This window comes from Pelodiscus sinensis, chromosome 1 (assembly GCF_052426305.1).
Source record: "Pelodiscus sinensis isolate ZL-2025 chromosome 1, ASM5242630v1, whole genome shotgun sequence".
Lineage (NCBI taxonomy): Eukaryota > Metazoa > Chordata > Testudines > Trionychidae > Pelodiscus > Pelodiscus sinensis.
The window spans coordinates 210,824,445-210,843,684 of NC_143052.1; the positions used below are offsets into that span (position 1 = coordinate 210,824,445).

Here is a 19,240-nt window from a genome sequence, read left to right on the forward strand (position 1 = left end):
TTTGTTATTATAATGATAGCAGAATGTCAGCACATTTTATAAATAGAAAAACATCTGAGAGACAAATTTATTTTGAGAAGCAGAGATAAGCAAAGCAAAGATATGGTTCAAAATCTGTTTTTATTTATTTATTTATTTAAAATGAATATTTAATCTGGTAGCATAAAACCATTTGAGAATGACTTCTCATAGTTCAAATATTTGTTTTAAAAAAATAATCCAAAATACTTCCATATCAAAGGCTTGTTTTGGAGTTTAAACATCAGGATGTCAATTCTGTTTCAACTTGCGGATTACTTCAATCACAGAGAACTGGCTGAGGCTGAAATGTAAGAATGTATGTTTCTTTTAGAACACTGAAAAAGATTTGAATGGAAGTACTGTGCTGCTGGCTGATTATGTGTATGTATGTTGTTGAGAATCCAAACTTTTTACACTCTTCTCTGAATTCAATCTGGGCTTAAAGTTTTTGGAGATTTGCTGATCACTAATAAATATCAGTCTATGCTTCAAAACAAACTTTTGGCTCTTTAGAGGAGAGATCTTCAAGAGCACAAAAGGCAGCCAAGTGTTTAACTCCTGCTGATTTTCAATAGGAGTTGTGCCATTTGTACCATTGAAAACCTGCCAGGTGGTCTTTCACACTGAAATGTGTGAAAAATGAGCAAACCCCCTCCATTATACCGTTCTGTGGCTGAGTTGTTAGCTGGGGAGGGAGCAATGAAGGAACAGAAAGGGAAACATTCTGTTTGGATAATCACACACCTGCATGGATACAGAGAGGAAGAGAGGAGTATGCTGTGGCTGAAGAGGATGGTGCAGGTGTTTGGACCATAGAATACCTAAGGGGTGGGGATACTTTACCTTGCATGATGTACCAGGTTAGTTGCATAGAATATGAGAGACTTCAACTATGGTGTTAGGAAACCTAAGAGGACTCTGGCAATGCAGACACACAGAAAAAGTTTCCTTGGTGTTCAGGGGCTCCAAACAATGCTTAATCAAGAGAGAGGAGCTTTCAGCATGAATGCCAGCAGCTTGTGATGGGCAGCAGGTACAAACTGAGACAAACCTCCCAATGATTCCCATTGCTGTCATGTTACCATATGTAAAGCATTACCAATTTTTCCTTCTGTTCTATGTGCTGAGAGTCAAAGTACTGGAGATTAGCAAATGAAAGTTAAATAAAATAACAATATTAGGCAAAGGGCAGCAAAAGATACTGTGAGCTAACTTTCTTTACAGAGAATGAGTTTTCCTACAGACCTTACAAAAAATGTGTAAAACTGAAGCAACGGCAATACAAAAAAAATGAGGCTATGTCAATCTACGTAGTAAAAATAATTTTTGAGTAATAGAACAGATAAATACCACTGTTTGGTACCGCACACGGGAATACCTAGGCTGGAATGAGGCAAGGGCTATTTTAGTTTGGGCAAAATGTTAGGCATTGGGATAATGAATAAAACATGTTAACATAGAAAACCACACAGTAAACTGCTCTTAATGTTGAATAACTTCATAAAAACAGGAGACAGAGTAAATTTAGTGATGAGGAAACCTCAGGTTCAGAGAACAACTTGGGTAATTACCTAGAATGTCCAAATGAAGGGCAACTCCCCAAACCTGTCATGGACTTCTGTCCCTACACAATCACCCTTGCTCCCACAGGCCTAGTCTCAGACTCTCTTCCTTTGACCCTTCCAGCACCTAGTATGTCCTCTTCATAGAAAAAGTCCAATTGCCTGAAGATGGCAGGTCAACACATATATCACAGTTTTCTCCCCTTTTGAGAATTGCCTCTCACTTTTGGTCCAAAATGAGCTACAGTTCATACAAATTTAGTGTCTCATTTTACTTTTGCAAATTATTTACAACAGGGTCACGACACTGATGTTATGACTGGTGTTATTTACATTAAAGGAAGGAACCCCACAGCATTTACATTTCTTACATAAATAATTTTCTATGCCTCTCTTTTTGAGGCTTAGTCACACACTTCATCCTTGGGCTAGGTCAGGTTGGGAGAGATGGGTCTGCTCCCCTCTCTGGTATTTCAGACATATCCCTGTCCTCCAGAAGTGTATTATAACACATGGGACCCTCTCTTGATCACACATAGATCTGAGAAGACAAGCCTAATTGGTTTCGGCTGACCCTCTTAAGCACATGAGACAGGCTCAGTCAATGAGCAAATATGAATACATACCATCTAAACTCACATTCTGCCGAGGAACCAACCCATTTCAAAATGCACCATAATTCTGTCTCCAAATGTTCAGATTCTAGAAAATTATTTTTAAAACAAAAGATTCATGCCCAACTTTGATTAATTTATTCATGGACATTGAACATTTTTGTATAAAATGGGAAAATTGACAGGAGATCAAAACCAGGTATGTTCTGACAATGTTTAGTTTTGCCTCAGAGGTTGTATTCCTAGGTTGATGCCTATCTCTGTGCTAACTCAGAACAATGAGCCATCTCTCTGGTAAGTTTTATTCAGGATAAGGAGAAATGTATTGGAGTAGACGGTATTCTTGATTCCTGACCTTTTATAGGGGAAAACACAGTTCTTGCTACAGTACTACTGGCTTTGGATCTCACCACAGTTTGTTGGGAATCAAATCAATTAATTAGGGAGCAGGGAGATGAGAGAAGCAGAAAAATCAATTGGGGACAGAATTCAGTTGGATCACTTTGGATTGAGAGGGCAGAGCAGGGACTGAGGGGTTCAGAGGATGGATTGATGAAGAACAGAATGGACATTTGTGGGCAAAAGAAGCATTGGGTCTAAACAGGGTGGGTTGGGTGGAGGACCATCTGGGAACTGATGGGGGGGAGGGTATGAGAAGGCAAAGCATGTATTCAGGGATGTATTGGGGGCAGAAGTTGGATCATGGGAAAAAAACTGTTCAGGGCCAGACCATTCACTACAGAAATGAATGGAAAGGGTATGTATTGTGGGCAGAGTAGCAATTGTAGAGGCTGAGGGGGCAGAGGATGGATTATTTAAATTGGTGTTGAAGTTAGCTTGGGGGCAGAGGACTGGGCTGGTAAAGAATGAGAAAGAAATGGAAGATGAAGTCAAGAAAAAGGTGGGCGCATAAGCAAAGGCAGGGGGAAAAAGCAAAAATTATGAGGGAAGCATAGGAGAGAAATCAGAATACAAGGTTGAAATGGGATCAGGAAGACACAACATGAGGGAACAGTAAACAGACGGAGTGGAAGCAAGGGAAAACAAACCTTGGAAGGGTAAAAGTATGCAGACATGAAGATTGGGGGAAAGTAGGAATGAATGAGATGGAAGGAGAAGGAGAAGATGCATAAGTACAGAAACTCGAGGAGAAACATATTTCGAGGGAAGATAAAATTCTCCTTAGGAAAAAGAGAGATGGAAAAGAGACAGGCTGATAGAAAAGGAAAGAAAGCTGAGTGAAAAGAATAAAAACGAGGAAGACACAGTAAGAGTCTAATTTTTATTGATTTATGACAAAGATTGGTGGAAAAATATTCAACAAAGTCAAACATTTGTGTATACTGTACCTTTGAGTGTGGAATTAATAGTACTTGGGAGAGCTGTTCAGGAACTTGATTTGGGACGCTAATGTTCCTGTATGTAAAACTAACGTTGACACAGGGTTTTAAAAGAATATAATTTTTTTGTGTCCGATGGAAAATATGATGAGTGATTTTAGAGCCTGGGATATTTTTCAGCATGATTACATTTTAACACAATGCAGTTAACACTCACAGTTTACTTCAGAGATCCAGAGAAATGGCAGGTAGACTACTTGTTTATTCAAATCTTGGTCTAAAATCTTCTGAAGTGCAGGAAATTGCACTTAGTATTTCAGACTGTGCTGGGAAGGGCCACATGAACTTCCACTGCTCTTCTAATTTTTTTTTACCCAGTCCATAGCCTCTCTGATTTTGTTTAGTTACACACAGGCTTGAGCATCTGTAGACCTTTATGCTTTCATAGTCTGTCCTTGTCCCTCTCACCTTCAAAAACAGCCAATTCCTACCCCATTTTCCTACCCCACATTTGCCTTCTCCTGCTCACAATGCTCAAGTTAATCTGGACACCAACATAATTCACCATTTTTTTTGTCTTGGTTTCCCTCTCCTATCTCTAGCTGCTTCTTCCAGATGTTAACAAGGCCACAAGTTTTCCTGCTCCCTCTCTCCCAGTCCAAACTCTAACTGGCTGCTACTTAAGAGAAAGTTCTCTGATCTGACAGTTTGTTTTATTAGTTCTGTCTGGCCACTCTGCTAAAATGTCATGTTCTAGGCTTTGAACTGCCACGTGAACTAGCTTCTCCTCTGAGCCTAAGGAAGTCTGAGAAGTTGCATAATTATGAACATAGTTGCTAGATTAGTAGAGAGTCCTTGACCTGCTGAGACTGCAAAGAATGTTTTGACAAAGGAGAGGCTGATAGAGGACTGTGAATGTTGGCACTGCACTCATCTGTATTTTATCAAACCTAGCAAAATGGTTCATCAGTTTACAGATGGCTAAAAGTTCAGGCCATTCTTGTATCTGTTTTTTCCATGCCTATTTGAAAGTCTTAGTGCACAGTTAGATCAGAAGCTAAATATAAGTCAGTGGAACATTTATTGCCTCTTTCCCCATATTTGGCAATGTCTGACATCCCACAATTATTTTACATGGATGCTTTTTTCAGTGAACTTGGCTGTTTAAAAGAGCTGAATCTTCTTGAACAAATTGCAAAGTTTTTCTAAAGGAATAACAGACTGCCTTTTTGAATTAGAAAGACCAACATTTAAAATTTCATTTCAGTTGTCAATGAATGATATAACATGTCAACTGTCTCATGAGCACTGCTTATTTGTAATGGTTTGAGATGTAACACACAGTGCTTTTGATGAAGTTGATATACTTTTAAAGATCAGGAATAACTAAATTACACTTATTAGTTATGGTGATTCTAGGTATTTTAATATAGCATTTTGGCCTGGGACCAGATCACAAACACCCCAAAACTTTGGTTGGGAAGGCTATGATGAATCAAAATCTGGATCTCTGCTTTGTAGCTCATGCCCACTTATATAATTTGTTTAATATAATTATGAAGAATTTGATTTGTCATTGCATACTTCTGGAGGCTAAAAGTGGACAGGCCCTGATTCAGCAAATTATTATGCCAGTATCAAACTTTAAACATTTAAGTAATCTTATTTCTATTTACCAAAGCATTTATGTATATGCTTAAGTGTGTTGATGAATTGGGACCATAATGTTTAAATTATTCAGATATACTCTGTTCCCACTTATATTCAGGTAACTCATGGAAGCTGCTGGGGTTGTCCAGATGTAACAGAGCAGAATTTAGTTAATTGATTTTTTCAAAAAAGATGTTTTTGTTTTGCAATGAACACCTTTAACTAAGAGCTGTGTAAAATTTCCCAAGTTTGCTTCACAAAATATTCACAGTGAAAATAAAAGACTGTTGCAAAAATTCCCATATTTAGATCAATGGCTCAGACAGCATCTCATCTGTGCTATATAAGGGCTTGTTTACACTACTGTGGTAAATCCGTCTAACTTGCGCAACTTCAGTTACATGAATAATGTAACTGAAATCCATTTTGTTGTATCCACTTACTGTGGAGGCTACACTTCACTCTGTCAATGGGAGAATGTCTCCTGTTGACTTCCCTTATGCTTCTTCAGGAGGTGGAGTACACAGATTGATGGGAGAATGCTTTCCCATCTATTTAGCATGTCTTCAGCAAAGCAGGTAAATTGACACTTGCTGCATCAAATGCTGCAGTGCCGATCTATCATGATGTGTAGGCATACTGTAAGATTCCAATCTATGCAGCTCTTCCTGCCCCTAAAATCTCATTCTGATACGGTGAAAGTTGAACCTACCCTTTTAGGACCAGGTGGAGAGGCTCCTGCTGTATTTCTCACTAGTACTGAAGCTCACCAAGTAGCATATCTCAGAAGCCTGTTTCTTTCAATGACTTTATGTGATTTTTGCTTTGTTTTAATAAGCAATTAATGAATCCTATTGGTGGTAAATATGCCTGCCCACAACAAAAAAGCCATTATCACAATCAAGACTTAGGCTGTGTCCAGACTCCATGCCTCCGTCGACGGAGGCATGTAGATTAGCCAGCTCGGAAGAGGGAAATGAAGCCGCGATTAAAATAATCGCGGCTTCATTTAAATTTAAATGGCTGCCCCGATCTGCCGATCAGCTGTTTGTCGGCAGATCGGGAGAGTCTGGACGCGATGCCCCGACAAAGAAGCCTTTCTTCATCGACACAGGTAAACCTGGTTTCACGAGGCTTACCTGTGTCGATGAAGAAAGGCTTCTTTGTCGGGGCATCGCGTCCAGACTCTCCCGATCTGCCGACAAACAGCTGATCGGCAGATCGGGGCAGCCATTTAAATTTAAATGAAGCCGCGATTATTTTAATCGCGGCTTCATTTCCCTCTTCCGAGCTGGCTAATCTACATGCCTCCGTCGACGGAGGCATGGAGTCTGGACACAGCCTTAGTGAGGCAAAGGATTCAATAAATACAGAAACTGAGCTATCCTTTCTGCACTGTAGGTTGTTCATTGTTGGAAGGGATGCAGGCTGACATGAGGTAAATAATGAAGAGAAGGATGTGCCAATATTACATTAAAAATAGTGCAGAATTCATTGAATACTTTGTTTTGCAAATATATTGCCTGAATTATCCAACTGGCTGTATAACTGAGCAAATCATCTAAAACATTCAGTGAATAACTGAACACATATTGTAAGATTTTATGACTACAGTAGTTGAGAAATATTTTTTGACCAGCTGCAAGTTGATCATAATGGTGGCATCTGTATAACATCAAGGTTTGTATCATATGTAAGTTTTTTTCCCCTGTCAACTCTTTGCTTGTAGTCATGAGATCATGGATTCATAGATTCCAAAGCCATAAGGGAGCACTGTGACAATCTATTCTGATCACTTTCTTGTATATTACAACCAACAGAAGTTGTCCAAAATAATTTTGGGAATATATTTTAACATTCAATCTTGATTTAAAAACTGTCAGGGATGGAGAATTCACCATAACCTTTAGTAAATTGTTCCAGTGTTTAATTCCCCCACTGTTAAAAAATTATACCTTATTTCCCATCTGAATTTCTCTAGCCTCAATTCCTTGTCATTGGATTGTGTTATATTTATACCCTTTTCTGCTAGATTGAGGAGGCCATTTTTAAATATTTGTTCTCTGTGTAGATACTCACAGACTGTAATCCAGTCACCTCTTAACTTTCTTTCTCTTTGTTAAACTAACTGATTGAGCTCTTTGAGCATGCTTTCTAACCCTTTACTCATTCTTATGGATATCTGAAACTCTAATTTATCAAAATTCTTCTTGAATTGTGGGCACCAGAACTAGACACAGTATTCCACCAAAGTCAAAATACAAAGGTAAAATAACTTCTCTGCTCCTATTTGAGATTGTTCTATTTATACATCCCAGGATCATGTTAACTCATTTGGCAACAGTGTTATTCTGGGAGCCCATGTTCAGCCAAGAAAAGCTACAACAGTAAACCTCAGACCAGAAGTCCTATATTTTCTGAAGGTCAAGTTAATCTACAGTCTGATCCAGTCTGATCAGAAATATCTCCATTGACTACAATCAAACATTGGAGTGTACCTCTAGCTCTCACAAAATACAGGACTATGTAGCACTTTAAAGACTAACAAGATGGTTTATTAGATGATGAGCTTTTGTGGGCCAGACCCACTTCCTCAGATCAAATAGTGGAAGAAAATAGTCACCACCGTATATACCAAAGGATACAATTAAAAATTTAATTGTATCCTTTGGTATATACGGTGGTGACTGTTTTCTTCCACTATTTGATCTGAGGAAGTGGGTCTGGCCCACAAAAGCTCATCATCTAATAAACCATCTTGTTAGTCTTTAAAGTGCTACATAGTCCTGTATTTTGTTTCAGCTACACCAGACTAACATGGCTACATTTCTATCACTTTTCTAGATCTCAGTTACTTTAAGGGAGACTTTGTCTTTAACTGTGCACACGTGAAATATTCAATAAAATCTGTGCAGAATCTTTCAATGTTTTGCTTCATTTTGCTGTCAGAAGAAAAAAAATTGTGTTTCCAACTGTCCATTTGATTAAACTAGTTCTCATGAAAAATTATTTAGCCCCTGCTCTAAATGTGTCTTGTATGTCCATGTCTCATTTTTAGGAGTTTATATTAATCCATGCAAAGCATATGTAGGATTCAAGTGAAATGGGCTATTAGATGCTGACAGTTTTTAGAGTTTAATTCCTTGCTAGAAAAATCACTCCTAAAACAGTAGTAATACACTTGAATTAAAAAATAATGTTTGTCTACAGTGTTTGGCAATAAAGAGGAGTTCTGAAGTAAAACTGTATTATCTCACCCACCTTAGCTCTCAAATATCCTGGGACCAACTTGCTACAAAAACACTGAATACAAACTCACCATAGTTAACTTTGACCCCCACCCCCGTAAGAAGTGCAGATCACAGCATTTCATTGCCAATGAATTAAAGATTTGGAAGGCTGTCCTCAGGCAATGGGAGTTTTGATCCCTTAATGTAGCTAACATTTCATATTTCAAAGTCACTCCATGCAAAATACTTTCATTTCTATGGATGGACTTTCAGATTTAATTTCTGCAGTGAATATTCTCTGTATAACATACACAGAAAAACAGGATATTTTGCATAATCTCCTTAGTTTGATCAAGGTATTTTTCCATTATATAAAGTTAAACATAAGAAAACAAGGCAGATGGCTAGCCTCCCTGTGATTCAAAATATTTCATTTTAATCATGTTACATTTTATTTTAATTTAATGATTTGAAAATCAGATTTACATGTGCCTCTGATGTGACACTTGAGGGTCTGCTTTCTGTTTACTTACTTTTTACTAGTATGTTCTGCATCTAAATGGCTGCTTTATAGAACACACCATCTTTTAAATTAAACATGTCAGGAGCATACATATATTATATGCACCTCATAGTGGTCCTACTTTGAATGTAAAAGAACCCTACTGAAACATGTAACATCACTACATGATGTGTCTTAGTAATTGGAGATCTACTTATGCTGAAAAATTTGTAGTACTGCACACTGATTTTCAGCTGAGAAAGTTGTTATCAAGTCAATGCATGAGGTATTCTTCATAAATGAAAAATGTTGTGAACAAGAACATGTCAGACACCTGCAGCGTACAAAGTTTTTCCTACCATTTATGAACTAAACACAAATCAAACAGAATACACTTTCCAGCTATCTTTTTATGTCCACTAGTGAAGTCCTCTGCCTGTTCTGATTTAATGCCCCGTTTTCCCCAAAATGTGCCTCATTCAAAGACCCTTGAAGCCAATATGAGTCTTTCCACTGGCTTCGGATCAGACACAATCTGACTCTCCTGGTTTTGATACCCCAAAAATTGTGATGGGTGAGCAGAGTATAAAAATAGAGACAGAAATCACTACCAACCACCAGGTCTCATGGGATGGACTTTGTGATCTGTCAATACTTTAATCTTTTGCAGAGCTTGATGCTGAATGGTGTGAGCTGGCCTGGTCAGCAAAAGACAGAGCTCTGCAACTTAGCAGTGCCTATTACTACTTAAACTGCCCTGGCAAATTCACTTTTCAAGTGAAATGACACAAAGAAACTGTCTACTACTGCATTTATTCTCTAGACAGATTAATTAAAACATAAGGCCATGGTAAAACAACAGTACGTACTCAAAAGGAGTACAGTTATTGTTCTGTAAAGGAAAAATGCTCCTTTTATTTACCAAGGCAGCTGATATTTTAATTCACAAAAAGGACCAGTGCAAAGGTTTTCTTATAAAGCTGAGTATGAAAAACCATAAACAAATTTCCACAGTGAAGCTGCTGTTGGTTTTTCTTTTGTGCATAACATGCTTCACTAGCACGCCTCTACCACATGAGCACACTGTCATACCAAATGGTGCTACAGAACAAGGGAGTCTCTGTGGAGTTATTTTTTAAAATGTCCATAAGCACTGTTATTACAAACAGCCGATGAATTCATGATGAGGATGAGTACCCTGCAGTTCACAGTGAATGGGGTACTGGGATTCATGCAGTAATATTTGGCTTCTTTTCTGCTGGCCATGAAATACTGTACATCAAAGAACCAGAAACCCCCACAAAAAATAGAATGAGATAATTACCTAACATGATGAAGGGAATTCCCAGGAAGGTGGAATTGTATTTCCCACCAGTCAGATTGATGATTCCAGCTGCAGTCAGAGTGGCTAAGCTCACGGTTAACAATCCTAAAAGGCCAAGCCAGGGTTTGCTGCGGACACAATCCTGCATGGAACAGAAGAGTATGGCCAAAGTGATCACAAGGACCAGGCTTGTGGTCAGGTAACGTTCTGACACCCTGCTAGTCTTCTGGAAATCCTCCTTTAGCGAAGACGAAGTGAAGGGATACATTTTGACTTTCCTGTTGGATTTCTGGAAAAGTTCAACAGTGTCACAAAAGATAGATTCCCACTTTTCTGCTACCATGTCATTCAAAGAGTTGATTGCCTGCAAATAGTAGGTGAGCTGAATGGCTTCTGCAGACTTCACTCGATCTTTACTGTGTACGGTAACCCCGCCAAGCTGGTGCCCATTATATACTTCCCTGCCATCCTTTAAGTGAGTTATTGGATATGTGATAGCAAAATTAGTTCGATTAGAAGATCGAGCTGACTTTAGCTCCTCCAGTACATGCACTATGTCGTCCACTATGCAAGTCTTGTCATTATTCAGGATACATATATGGGCAAATGTATAATTGAAACCAGGTCTTTGTACTTGGATCCTGGTCACAGCTGAGTGTAACTGTAAGGGGGAGAAAAATCACACACATTATTCATCAGTTAATCGTGCACCACACCAGGCAGAATGACAGCAGCTTTGCTAGCTCAGTCCATTTCCTATTTTATATAGGCAATTTTTTTTTCTAATGGTAAGCAAGTAATAAAAATGCAAAGCATGCTTTAAAGTATTGATATTCCCCCACCCCATGTCCTTTACTCATAATTATTTTATGTTTTGACTTCTGCAAATAGTAGGTGCATCTGCTGTTCACCCTTTCCAAAAACAAAACAAAGTATCATTCCAATAAGCGAGAATGCTTCATTCCAAGTCAAGCAAAAGGGACAGTTAAAGACCAACCACATTATGGCAATTTAGTAATAATCAGGATTGCAAAATTACCACTGCATCAGATAACTATCAGGAATGCATTACAGAAAAACAACATGACAGATCATTTCAAAGTGCCATTAAGGTGTGATGTTATAGACCCTGTTTATTAGTGATGGGGAGGATTAACCTCTCAGGATAAAGGAAAGACCACAGCTGCATGTCCTATGTGCCAGGATAGCAAGACCAAACTATCTGGGATTAATTAAATTGTAGTCCTATCCACCCAAACTACAGCATAGAATTGAAATGATGAGGGAGGCTGAAGTTAGAGCCTCTTGGAAGGAAGTATTAGCTGGCAAAACCTTTTATTTTGGGGGTTGCAGTTGGGACCAACTATCATTCCAGTTGTATCCCAGCTCCCTTTCTAAAATGCTTGCATCCTTCTGAAGCATGCCATTTAGGCTGAAGAGTTCCATGATTAATCTCTGACCAAAAGTGAATAGTTCTGGAGAATTTAAGCAGAAAAGGCTGTTATTTTTGAAAGAGAGAAAAGAGTGGGAAAATTGCAGTCTTCGTGGGAAAAATAAAATAAAATCCTGTGCTTTTCAACTAACTTTCTGTTTCAGCTAAAACAGGTGGAGTTAAAAGATTGAAATTTGGCAGGGGAATAGCCTTACGTATAGTGAAGGCCCATTCAATATTCCGGTGAAAAAATATTTTAACTTGGTAGTGTTAGAAGTCTTTGCAAACTATATTGTTTGTTTTGCATATGGTTCCCAGATAAGCTGACAGAGCCAGGTCTTCAGCACGTTAAGTTCTCTTCGTGTTGCTGTCATGGTGCAAAAGGTACTTAAACCTGTCTAGGGTGGACAATTCGAACTGAAGCTATTCTGGGGGAGATTATTTTTTCCCAACATGATGTAATGTCATTTTCTTAAAATATCCAGGATTGATTTCAACAATCACCAGGGGATTAATGCTGATTTCGGGAGACACTAGGCCAATACTGTAGGGTTGGCAATCCAAACCTGCCTTAAGAAGGCAGGATTCCATGAATAGTCATCCTGGCTCTAGCCACTCTTAACACGGGAATGGGCGTGGTCTGGGTGAGAATGTCTGACAATCCTGGCTGATGGAGCAACCCCTTGAGGACTGTCAAGGGTGGTAGAAGTTAGAAAAGTGCTGATGCTGTTCTAACTTGTTCTCATTAAAGACAAGTAAACTGACATATGGCAAAGCTCAATGACTTGCTTGTAAAGTGCAAGGGTTTGGTGGTAAATTAAAGCTCTTGGTACTCATAGTTCTTTGGCATTAGGAAAGTCTCTTGTGTTAATATCCCTGCTTTACTGATGAGGAAACATCTACTGATGACTTGAGAGATTGAATTAGGAATGTCTCTATTTTTTTTAAATGATGAGTAATTATAATCTGACTTGCTGCTTGGCAGGACAGAGAGCACTGTCCTGGGGAGCTAAAAAGCCCTTCCTCTTTATATTGCAGGTCTTAAAAGTCTCAGAGAAGTAGCCATGTTAGTCTTTAAAAACAACTTTGAAAAAAACGAGTAGTGCTGTGGCACCTTACAGACTAACAAAAATATATGTATAGTATCATGAGCTTTCGTGGGCATAACCCACTTCTTCAGATTAGATTAATTTGAGATGTCTATATTGCATGTCTGGCTATCCATAGAATTCCAAGGTAGTGGGAGATTCCTAGTTTATACAGACAGTGAAGGGACTGAACTGAAACAATATTTAGCACACATTTTTTTCTGTAGAAGAAAAACAGTGACTGAAAAAGAGAATGAATGAAAGTACCCATAAGAGCAATGGAGCTTGCAGGCTCTGTTGGTGGAGATGGAATAGCTGTCTAAACACCATGGGTGAAAACCTGGCTTTCTGGAAGTCACTGGTAGCCCTTGACTTCAATGCAGCCAGAATTTCATTATCTTTATAGTAAATGTGCATACCATGTATTATTAATTTTACCAGAGTGCTGATTAACATGTAGTTATCTTACATAGTCCACTACTGGAATATATTGTCTCTAATTCTTACGATGATATAAATAATATATTATGTGTAAGAAGATACAAAATTCCTGCCAATTTAACTTGTCTGTCTTGCAATTATGTGTCTTATTTCACTTGCATCTAAGTAGCTTTTATTTTCTGTAAAATTATAGACCAACATTGACAAAGTGAAGCTAGGTTGGGAAAAGAAATGAACCAACAGATCTCTCCAGAGAACTGGAAGGATATAATGTTAACTAGGGTGAGTATGCCAAGTTTTCCCTCATGGAGAGATTACAAACAGGAATTTGTGATTAAAGATTTTCTGCACAACACAGTTGCAAAACAAAATAGACAGAAAACTTCACAGGAAAATGCTGGAGGGAATGGATCATCTCTCTGTGCCAAGTTTAAAGGCTTCTGCTCTGTTAGAAAACTAATGTCAGATTATTGCAGGGATATTTTCCTCAAGTCCATGTTGTTAGAGTGCTAGGGAAGAGTCCCGATTTACTTAAATCACATGACAATATCTGCTTAGAGTTTTTGTCGTAGCAGCCAATGAATATATTTCAATCAACTATGTTTTTAAAAACAAAATGCCATTTATAAAAATGACAAGAATAAAAATGGTTAAAAATTGAATTAGATGAGTGTATTAGATTAACAACTGATCTCTTTGAGGAAGGATGCACTCAGTGGGATGCTGCATTTTAATCCCCCAAACAATGATATAACTTTAAAAATAATACACATTATTTACTCTCTCTACCTCCTTATCTATACTGCTTCAACTCTGCTGTATTTCTTTTTCTTATGTGTCTGAAATCTTAGGCTAGAAAATATTTTGTACTTCCGACATTTTTTAAAAATCTTTACTAAAAAGCTAATAGCTAAACATGTTATTTGAAATACTCATTCTCCCTGGAGGCCATCATTTCTGACTCAAAGTCCAGATCATATCATGCACTATGGTCTTTCTCTGCTGTACAGGCAGAAAATATGGAATATACTGGCTTAGCCAGACAGATGGGATGTCTCCTGACCTAGGAGAAGGCATTGTCCTTCGGCAATTCCTGGACAGTATAATGTCCCTTGAAGGTTGTTACAAGATGGTGCAATGTAGAGCAATGCTGAGGCTGCGCTAAATTGTTCTGAGACACAAACTGGCCCATACCTGGCCTAGAATCAGTGATGGGTGAAGAAGTGGTATAAAACCACCTTTCCCTTCATACCCCCTTGGTGTACTGAGCACTGCTCCAGCCATAAAGAAGGTTGACTCACACTTTCATTCTGAAAGCAGATACATTCAGTAACCTGCAGTTTACTGTGTACTGTTTTCAGACCACATCTTAACACTAAATCACTCTTTACTGTGAGTGATATTGAAGAGCCCACAATACACTTGGTAAGAGTTTGGTTTGGTGCAGCAGGATCATAGAATATCTCCCTCTCCGTACTGATCCAGGGCTGCTTCCCTCTTCCCCAGAGACAGTTGTCGTTCCAAGGCTCTCCTTATATGGGAGGCATTTTAGGGACTTGATTTTTAGCTTGCACGGAATTTTTCATTTAGAGGAAACCTTTGTTTCATAAGATATAGAATATGTAAAGTGTTTTGTGCTGAAAGGTGATATTAAGTGATTACATTACTTACGGCTTTATTTGAACATGGTATATTATGACATCCCTTCGGGAAAGTGTTTAGTTTAGTGAATAGTAGTGACCACTGTTTAATTGGGACAGCATTAGCATACATTTAGTCACTGCAAAATAGTTTAAAGGTGAGTAACTAGGATTTAAACAGATGTGACATTTGAAGCTTGAACTAAGGATGGGTCAGGCAGTCTTATTTATTCTTAATCAGTTTTCCCATCCCCAACTATCTTATATCTGAAAAGGGAGAACTGAAGTAATATGAATGTAATCTACACAAATATGTATCATCCAAGATCCTCAAAGGGCAAGGGGTGCTGGTTTGTCATGGATTACAGGTTTCTCAGTTTTAACTTACAGTATAACTTTAGAAACCAGTATGAGAATTGTATAGTATCACTTCAGCCATGAGAGCATGCTGCTTTTGTTTTTATCTCTGAAAGTACACCTGGCATGAATTAAATAAAAATTGACACTTTTCAAGTCTTCTTGATTAGAGGAATCCTGTTAACTGAAATTCACATTCTCAGTGCCCCACATTTCTGCTCCCCAGGACCTATAGGAGGCCAAAGGCAAGCAGAAAGTAAGGCTTTTATAACTTACATTAGGGCAGGGGCTGGGCAGGGCATGGATTCATGGATTCCAAGGCCAGAAGGGACCACTGTGATCATCTAGGTCCCATCATGGCTCTAAATATGGGGAATGCAAAGGCAGTTTAAAATTACATTTGGCTCCCAGTCCCCCCATATCTGCCCCAAGTGCAGGAATGGAGAAACTGAGAATCAGGACCTTTCTCTACAGTCATTTTTACTTTTCTGATGATGGTGAAGTCCTTCTCCAGGAACTGCAAGAGGGCATTAACCAGAAGCATCAGTGACAGCAACGCTGGAACTGAAAGCAAAGAGGCAGCAGTCAGGGGTGTACTCAGGAGAAAGGGGAGCGTGTTTTTGCTCTCATGCCCATTTAGAAGACCCTTTTAAATGCAGAGAGGGGAAAAAACCTCCCTCTTTCACAAAAGGAACTGATATAAAACTCTGCATATACTATGTAAATGGTGCTCTTATCAAGTTATATATATTTTTAAAAAACAAGAAAGCAATGTTTCTTTAAAGTAAACAAATTATATTTCAGATGGAAAGGTTGAAACTGCTGATTCATTTGCAAAATGATGCATTCCAGGAACGCCTGTAAACCATACTATACAACATGATACTGTGATCAAAGCCATAGCTGAACAGCAGAGAGAAAAGGAGATGAGAACCACAGAAAGTCTTGTATCTGCCTCAGGTTTTAAGGCTCTGTAGTTAATGGTATAAATTTACTTCCAGGCAAATGAGCTACCAAAAATCAACTGGAATCTTAAGGTCTAATTCAACTCCCATTAAAGAGACTCTGACTTCAATGGAGTCAGATTATTAAAACTAAGCATGTGTAAAACTACCCAGACATAATTTAGATAGTGTAATGAGTGAACTGTATTTTATCTGATTCACACAATATTTCAGCTTGCTCTCTGCAATGCATATGGGTTTCAAAAATGTAATCGTTTTTGGTTTTGTTTTCAAATTATAATTTGCAATGTTTTATAGGTGACAATACGTGGCATCACTCTGGATTATTCTGTGTCACTTGACATATGGTAGATATATAGCTAGATAAAATTAGCTAGATGAATATGCTTTCCTCCTGTAACATGAGTAATTTGACAAAAACAGGGACATATGTTGTTATGAGAGTCTGATCTTTGCAGTGCCATATCACAAAAACAATTTTTGCTGTGATTTGTTTAGTCTTTAAAAGCCAGGATCAACAAATTTTTTAATGGTCATTATTGGAGATGACCTTACATGTAGGGCATGTCTATACTAGGAAATTATTTAGAAATTCCTTATTTCCAAATAATAATTCCTGAAATAACTATTTCAAAATAGCGTTTCCCCAATATAGGGAAGCCTCAAAATTAGTCTGAGGCAGGCTTCCATAATGTGGACACGCTACCTTGATCTAGAGCCCCAGGAATCACTGTGGAGTAATTACTTAGAATAACTCTGTGGAGTAGTTATTTTGAAATAGCAGCAGTGGAGCCTCTACCACTATTTCAAAATAACTATTTCGAAATAAGCAGTATTCCTCATGGAAAGCAGGAGTTATTATTTCAAAATAATAAGACCATTTTGAAATAATGGACTTGGTAGTATGGACACTCCACTTGTTATTTCAAAATAACACCCTAGTGCAGACCTAGGCGTAGACAGTTTTGCCAACTCTTAATGCTCCAGCTCCTGAAGTCATATGGTTATTTGAGCATCTTAACTTTCATAAAAACAAACAAACAAACAAACAAACAAACAAACAAGCTTGTACCTTCCTGGGAGTGAAGCAAAGTTTAAAACCCAAAAGGTATACAGGCAGTCCCCGAGTTATGCGGATACGACTTATGTCGAATCCGCACTTCCGAACGGGGCTTTCTCGCCCCGGAGCTCGCAGGCAGCGGGACCGCCCAGAACGCAGCGGTCCCGCCACCTCGACCTCCGGGGCGAGAAAAGCTGCTCCGGGTGCCCCTGGTCTGCTGGGGACCATCTCCAGCAGACCAGGGACACCTGGAGCAAAGCCGGGGAGGCGGAGGGGTTTTGTTCCCCGTGTGGCTTTGCTCCCCGTGTCCCTGGTCTGCGGGGGGGGGGGCGCAGCTAGTGCGCCCCCCTCCCAGCAGACCAGGCTTTTGTTGTGGACCCTGGGGCAGAGCAGCTGGGGCGCTGCTGGGTTGGTCCAGTAGCGCCGAGGAGTGGCGCTACTGGAGCAACCCAGCAGCACCCCAGCTGCTCTGCCCCAGGCGTCCCCAAGTCAGCCGCTGCTGAAACTGACCAGCGCTGACTACAGGAAGCCCGAGGCAGAGTTGCTCTGCCCCGGGCTTCCTGGAATCAGCTGCTGATCAGTTTCAGCAGCAGCTGACTTGGGGACGCTTGGGGTTCTTAAGTTGAATCTGTATGTAAGTCAGAACTGGCGGTCAGTTTCAGCAGAGGCTGAATCTGGACGCCAGTTCTGACTTACATACAGATTCAGCTTAAGAACAAACCTACAGTCCCTATCTTGTACGTAACCCGGGGACTGCCTGTATTAGGAATGACAATATATTATTGATTACCATCTCATGATTTTTGAATGTTTGCAGCTGGCAAAAAACTACTTAAACTATGATTGCATTTCAAGTTAAAATGGCCTTTTCCTGGTTTTTTTTTTTTTTTTTGGTAATTTTTATGATTAACTTGTGCCAATGCAAAGGGAAAAAAGAAGAAAAAAACCTCTACTAAACTACTATAATGTTGTTCTGCTTTCCCTATGAGCTTCGGCGATTTTTGCATAGTGCTTTTTGATTGCATATTTTCAGAAGATTGTCCCAGTCAAGAGGAATGCATCCATCTGAATTAGGTGAGAGAACAGATTTACAGAGCTCTCTTAATTTGTAGGAGGAAATATTTTGCATATTGCACAAATATGGACAGAAATGATCATTGAATATTTAGCAAAGTTTTAAATATGGGTTCTTAATTATTAAAAAAAAACCATGACCACATGGAGGGTGAAGAGGAAAGATGTGTAATTATGCCATAAACATCTCATAATGGGCCAGATTCTTCTCTCAGCCTCACTTTTACATTTCTAGAGTAACACGCATAGGCCAATATGATGGAAAGCAATGTCTTACACAAGAAGGTTCATCATGTGTTTGTATCCTGCATACAAACAGATGGATGAAACCAACTGACCATAACATCTCACAAGGAAACATTAAAGTCTAAGAGATCACTCGCCTGTAACTCCGAGAATATGCAATAAAGAAAAAGTATGGGATATTGGACTTTATATATATATATATTCACACAGACAGTGAAGTCTCTAAAAGAGACATTACAATTAATTGAATAAACCATATTTTCACCAGGAGAATTTGTAACCTGCAAAAGACATGGGGGGAGGGGAGGGAGGAAATAGAATTATATTTGTCTGAAACTAATAAATAATTTTCAATGTAATCAAAATCCTTCAATGATTTTCAAAGTCATTGAGCTATTATTTGTATTAGGAATTGATTATTAGCATTATTATTATTATTAGTGCCATGACTAGGGCCCTACCAAATTCATAGTCCATTTTGATCAATTTCATGGTCATAGGTTTTAAAAAAATGCTACATTTCATGATTTCAGCTACTTAAATCTGAAATGTCATTCTGTTGTAACTGGAGGGGTCCTGACCACAAAAGGAGCTGGTGAGAAGGGATCACAAATTTATTGTAGAGGGGGCGGTACTGCTACTGGTGTGTCTACGCAGCAAAGTTATTTTGGAATAACGGCTGTGAGCATCTACA

At 38.8% G+C, this 19,240-nt stretch overlaps 1 protein-coding gene and 1 long non-coding RNA gene across 4 annotated transcripts in view; both read right to left on the minus strand.

Annotated features, from left to right (window-relative positions):
• PTCHD1 (patched domain containing 1) overlaps window positions 1-19,240 on the minus strand; it is a 50,705-nt gene that overhangs the window by 22,092 nt on the left and 9,373 nt on the right. For 2 of the 3 annotated variants that reach the window (XM_075913318.2, XM_075913317.2), the window contains one exon: window positions 10,244-10,904. In XM_075913318.2, the coding sequence (XP_075769433.2) occupies window positions 10,244-10,904 (661 nt within the window). Of the gene's footprint in view, window positions 1-10,243; window positions 10,905-15,685; window positions 15,766-19,240 lie in introns of all 3 variants that reach the window. The other variant, XM_075913319.2, reaches the window with a different exon arrangement.
• On the minus strand, window positions 114-7,751 carry LOC149525699 (uncharacterized). The gene is made up of 2 exons (XR_016348173.1): window positions 6,530-7,751; window positions 114-6,093 (listed from the first exon to the last, which is right to left on the minus strand). It is a non-coding gene; the product is annotated as an uncharacterized LOC149525699 (long non-coding RNA).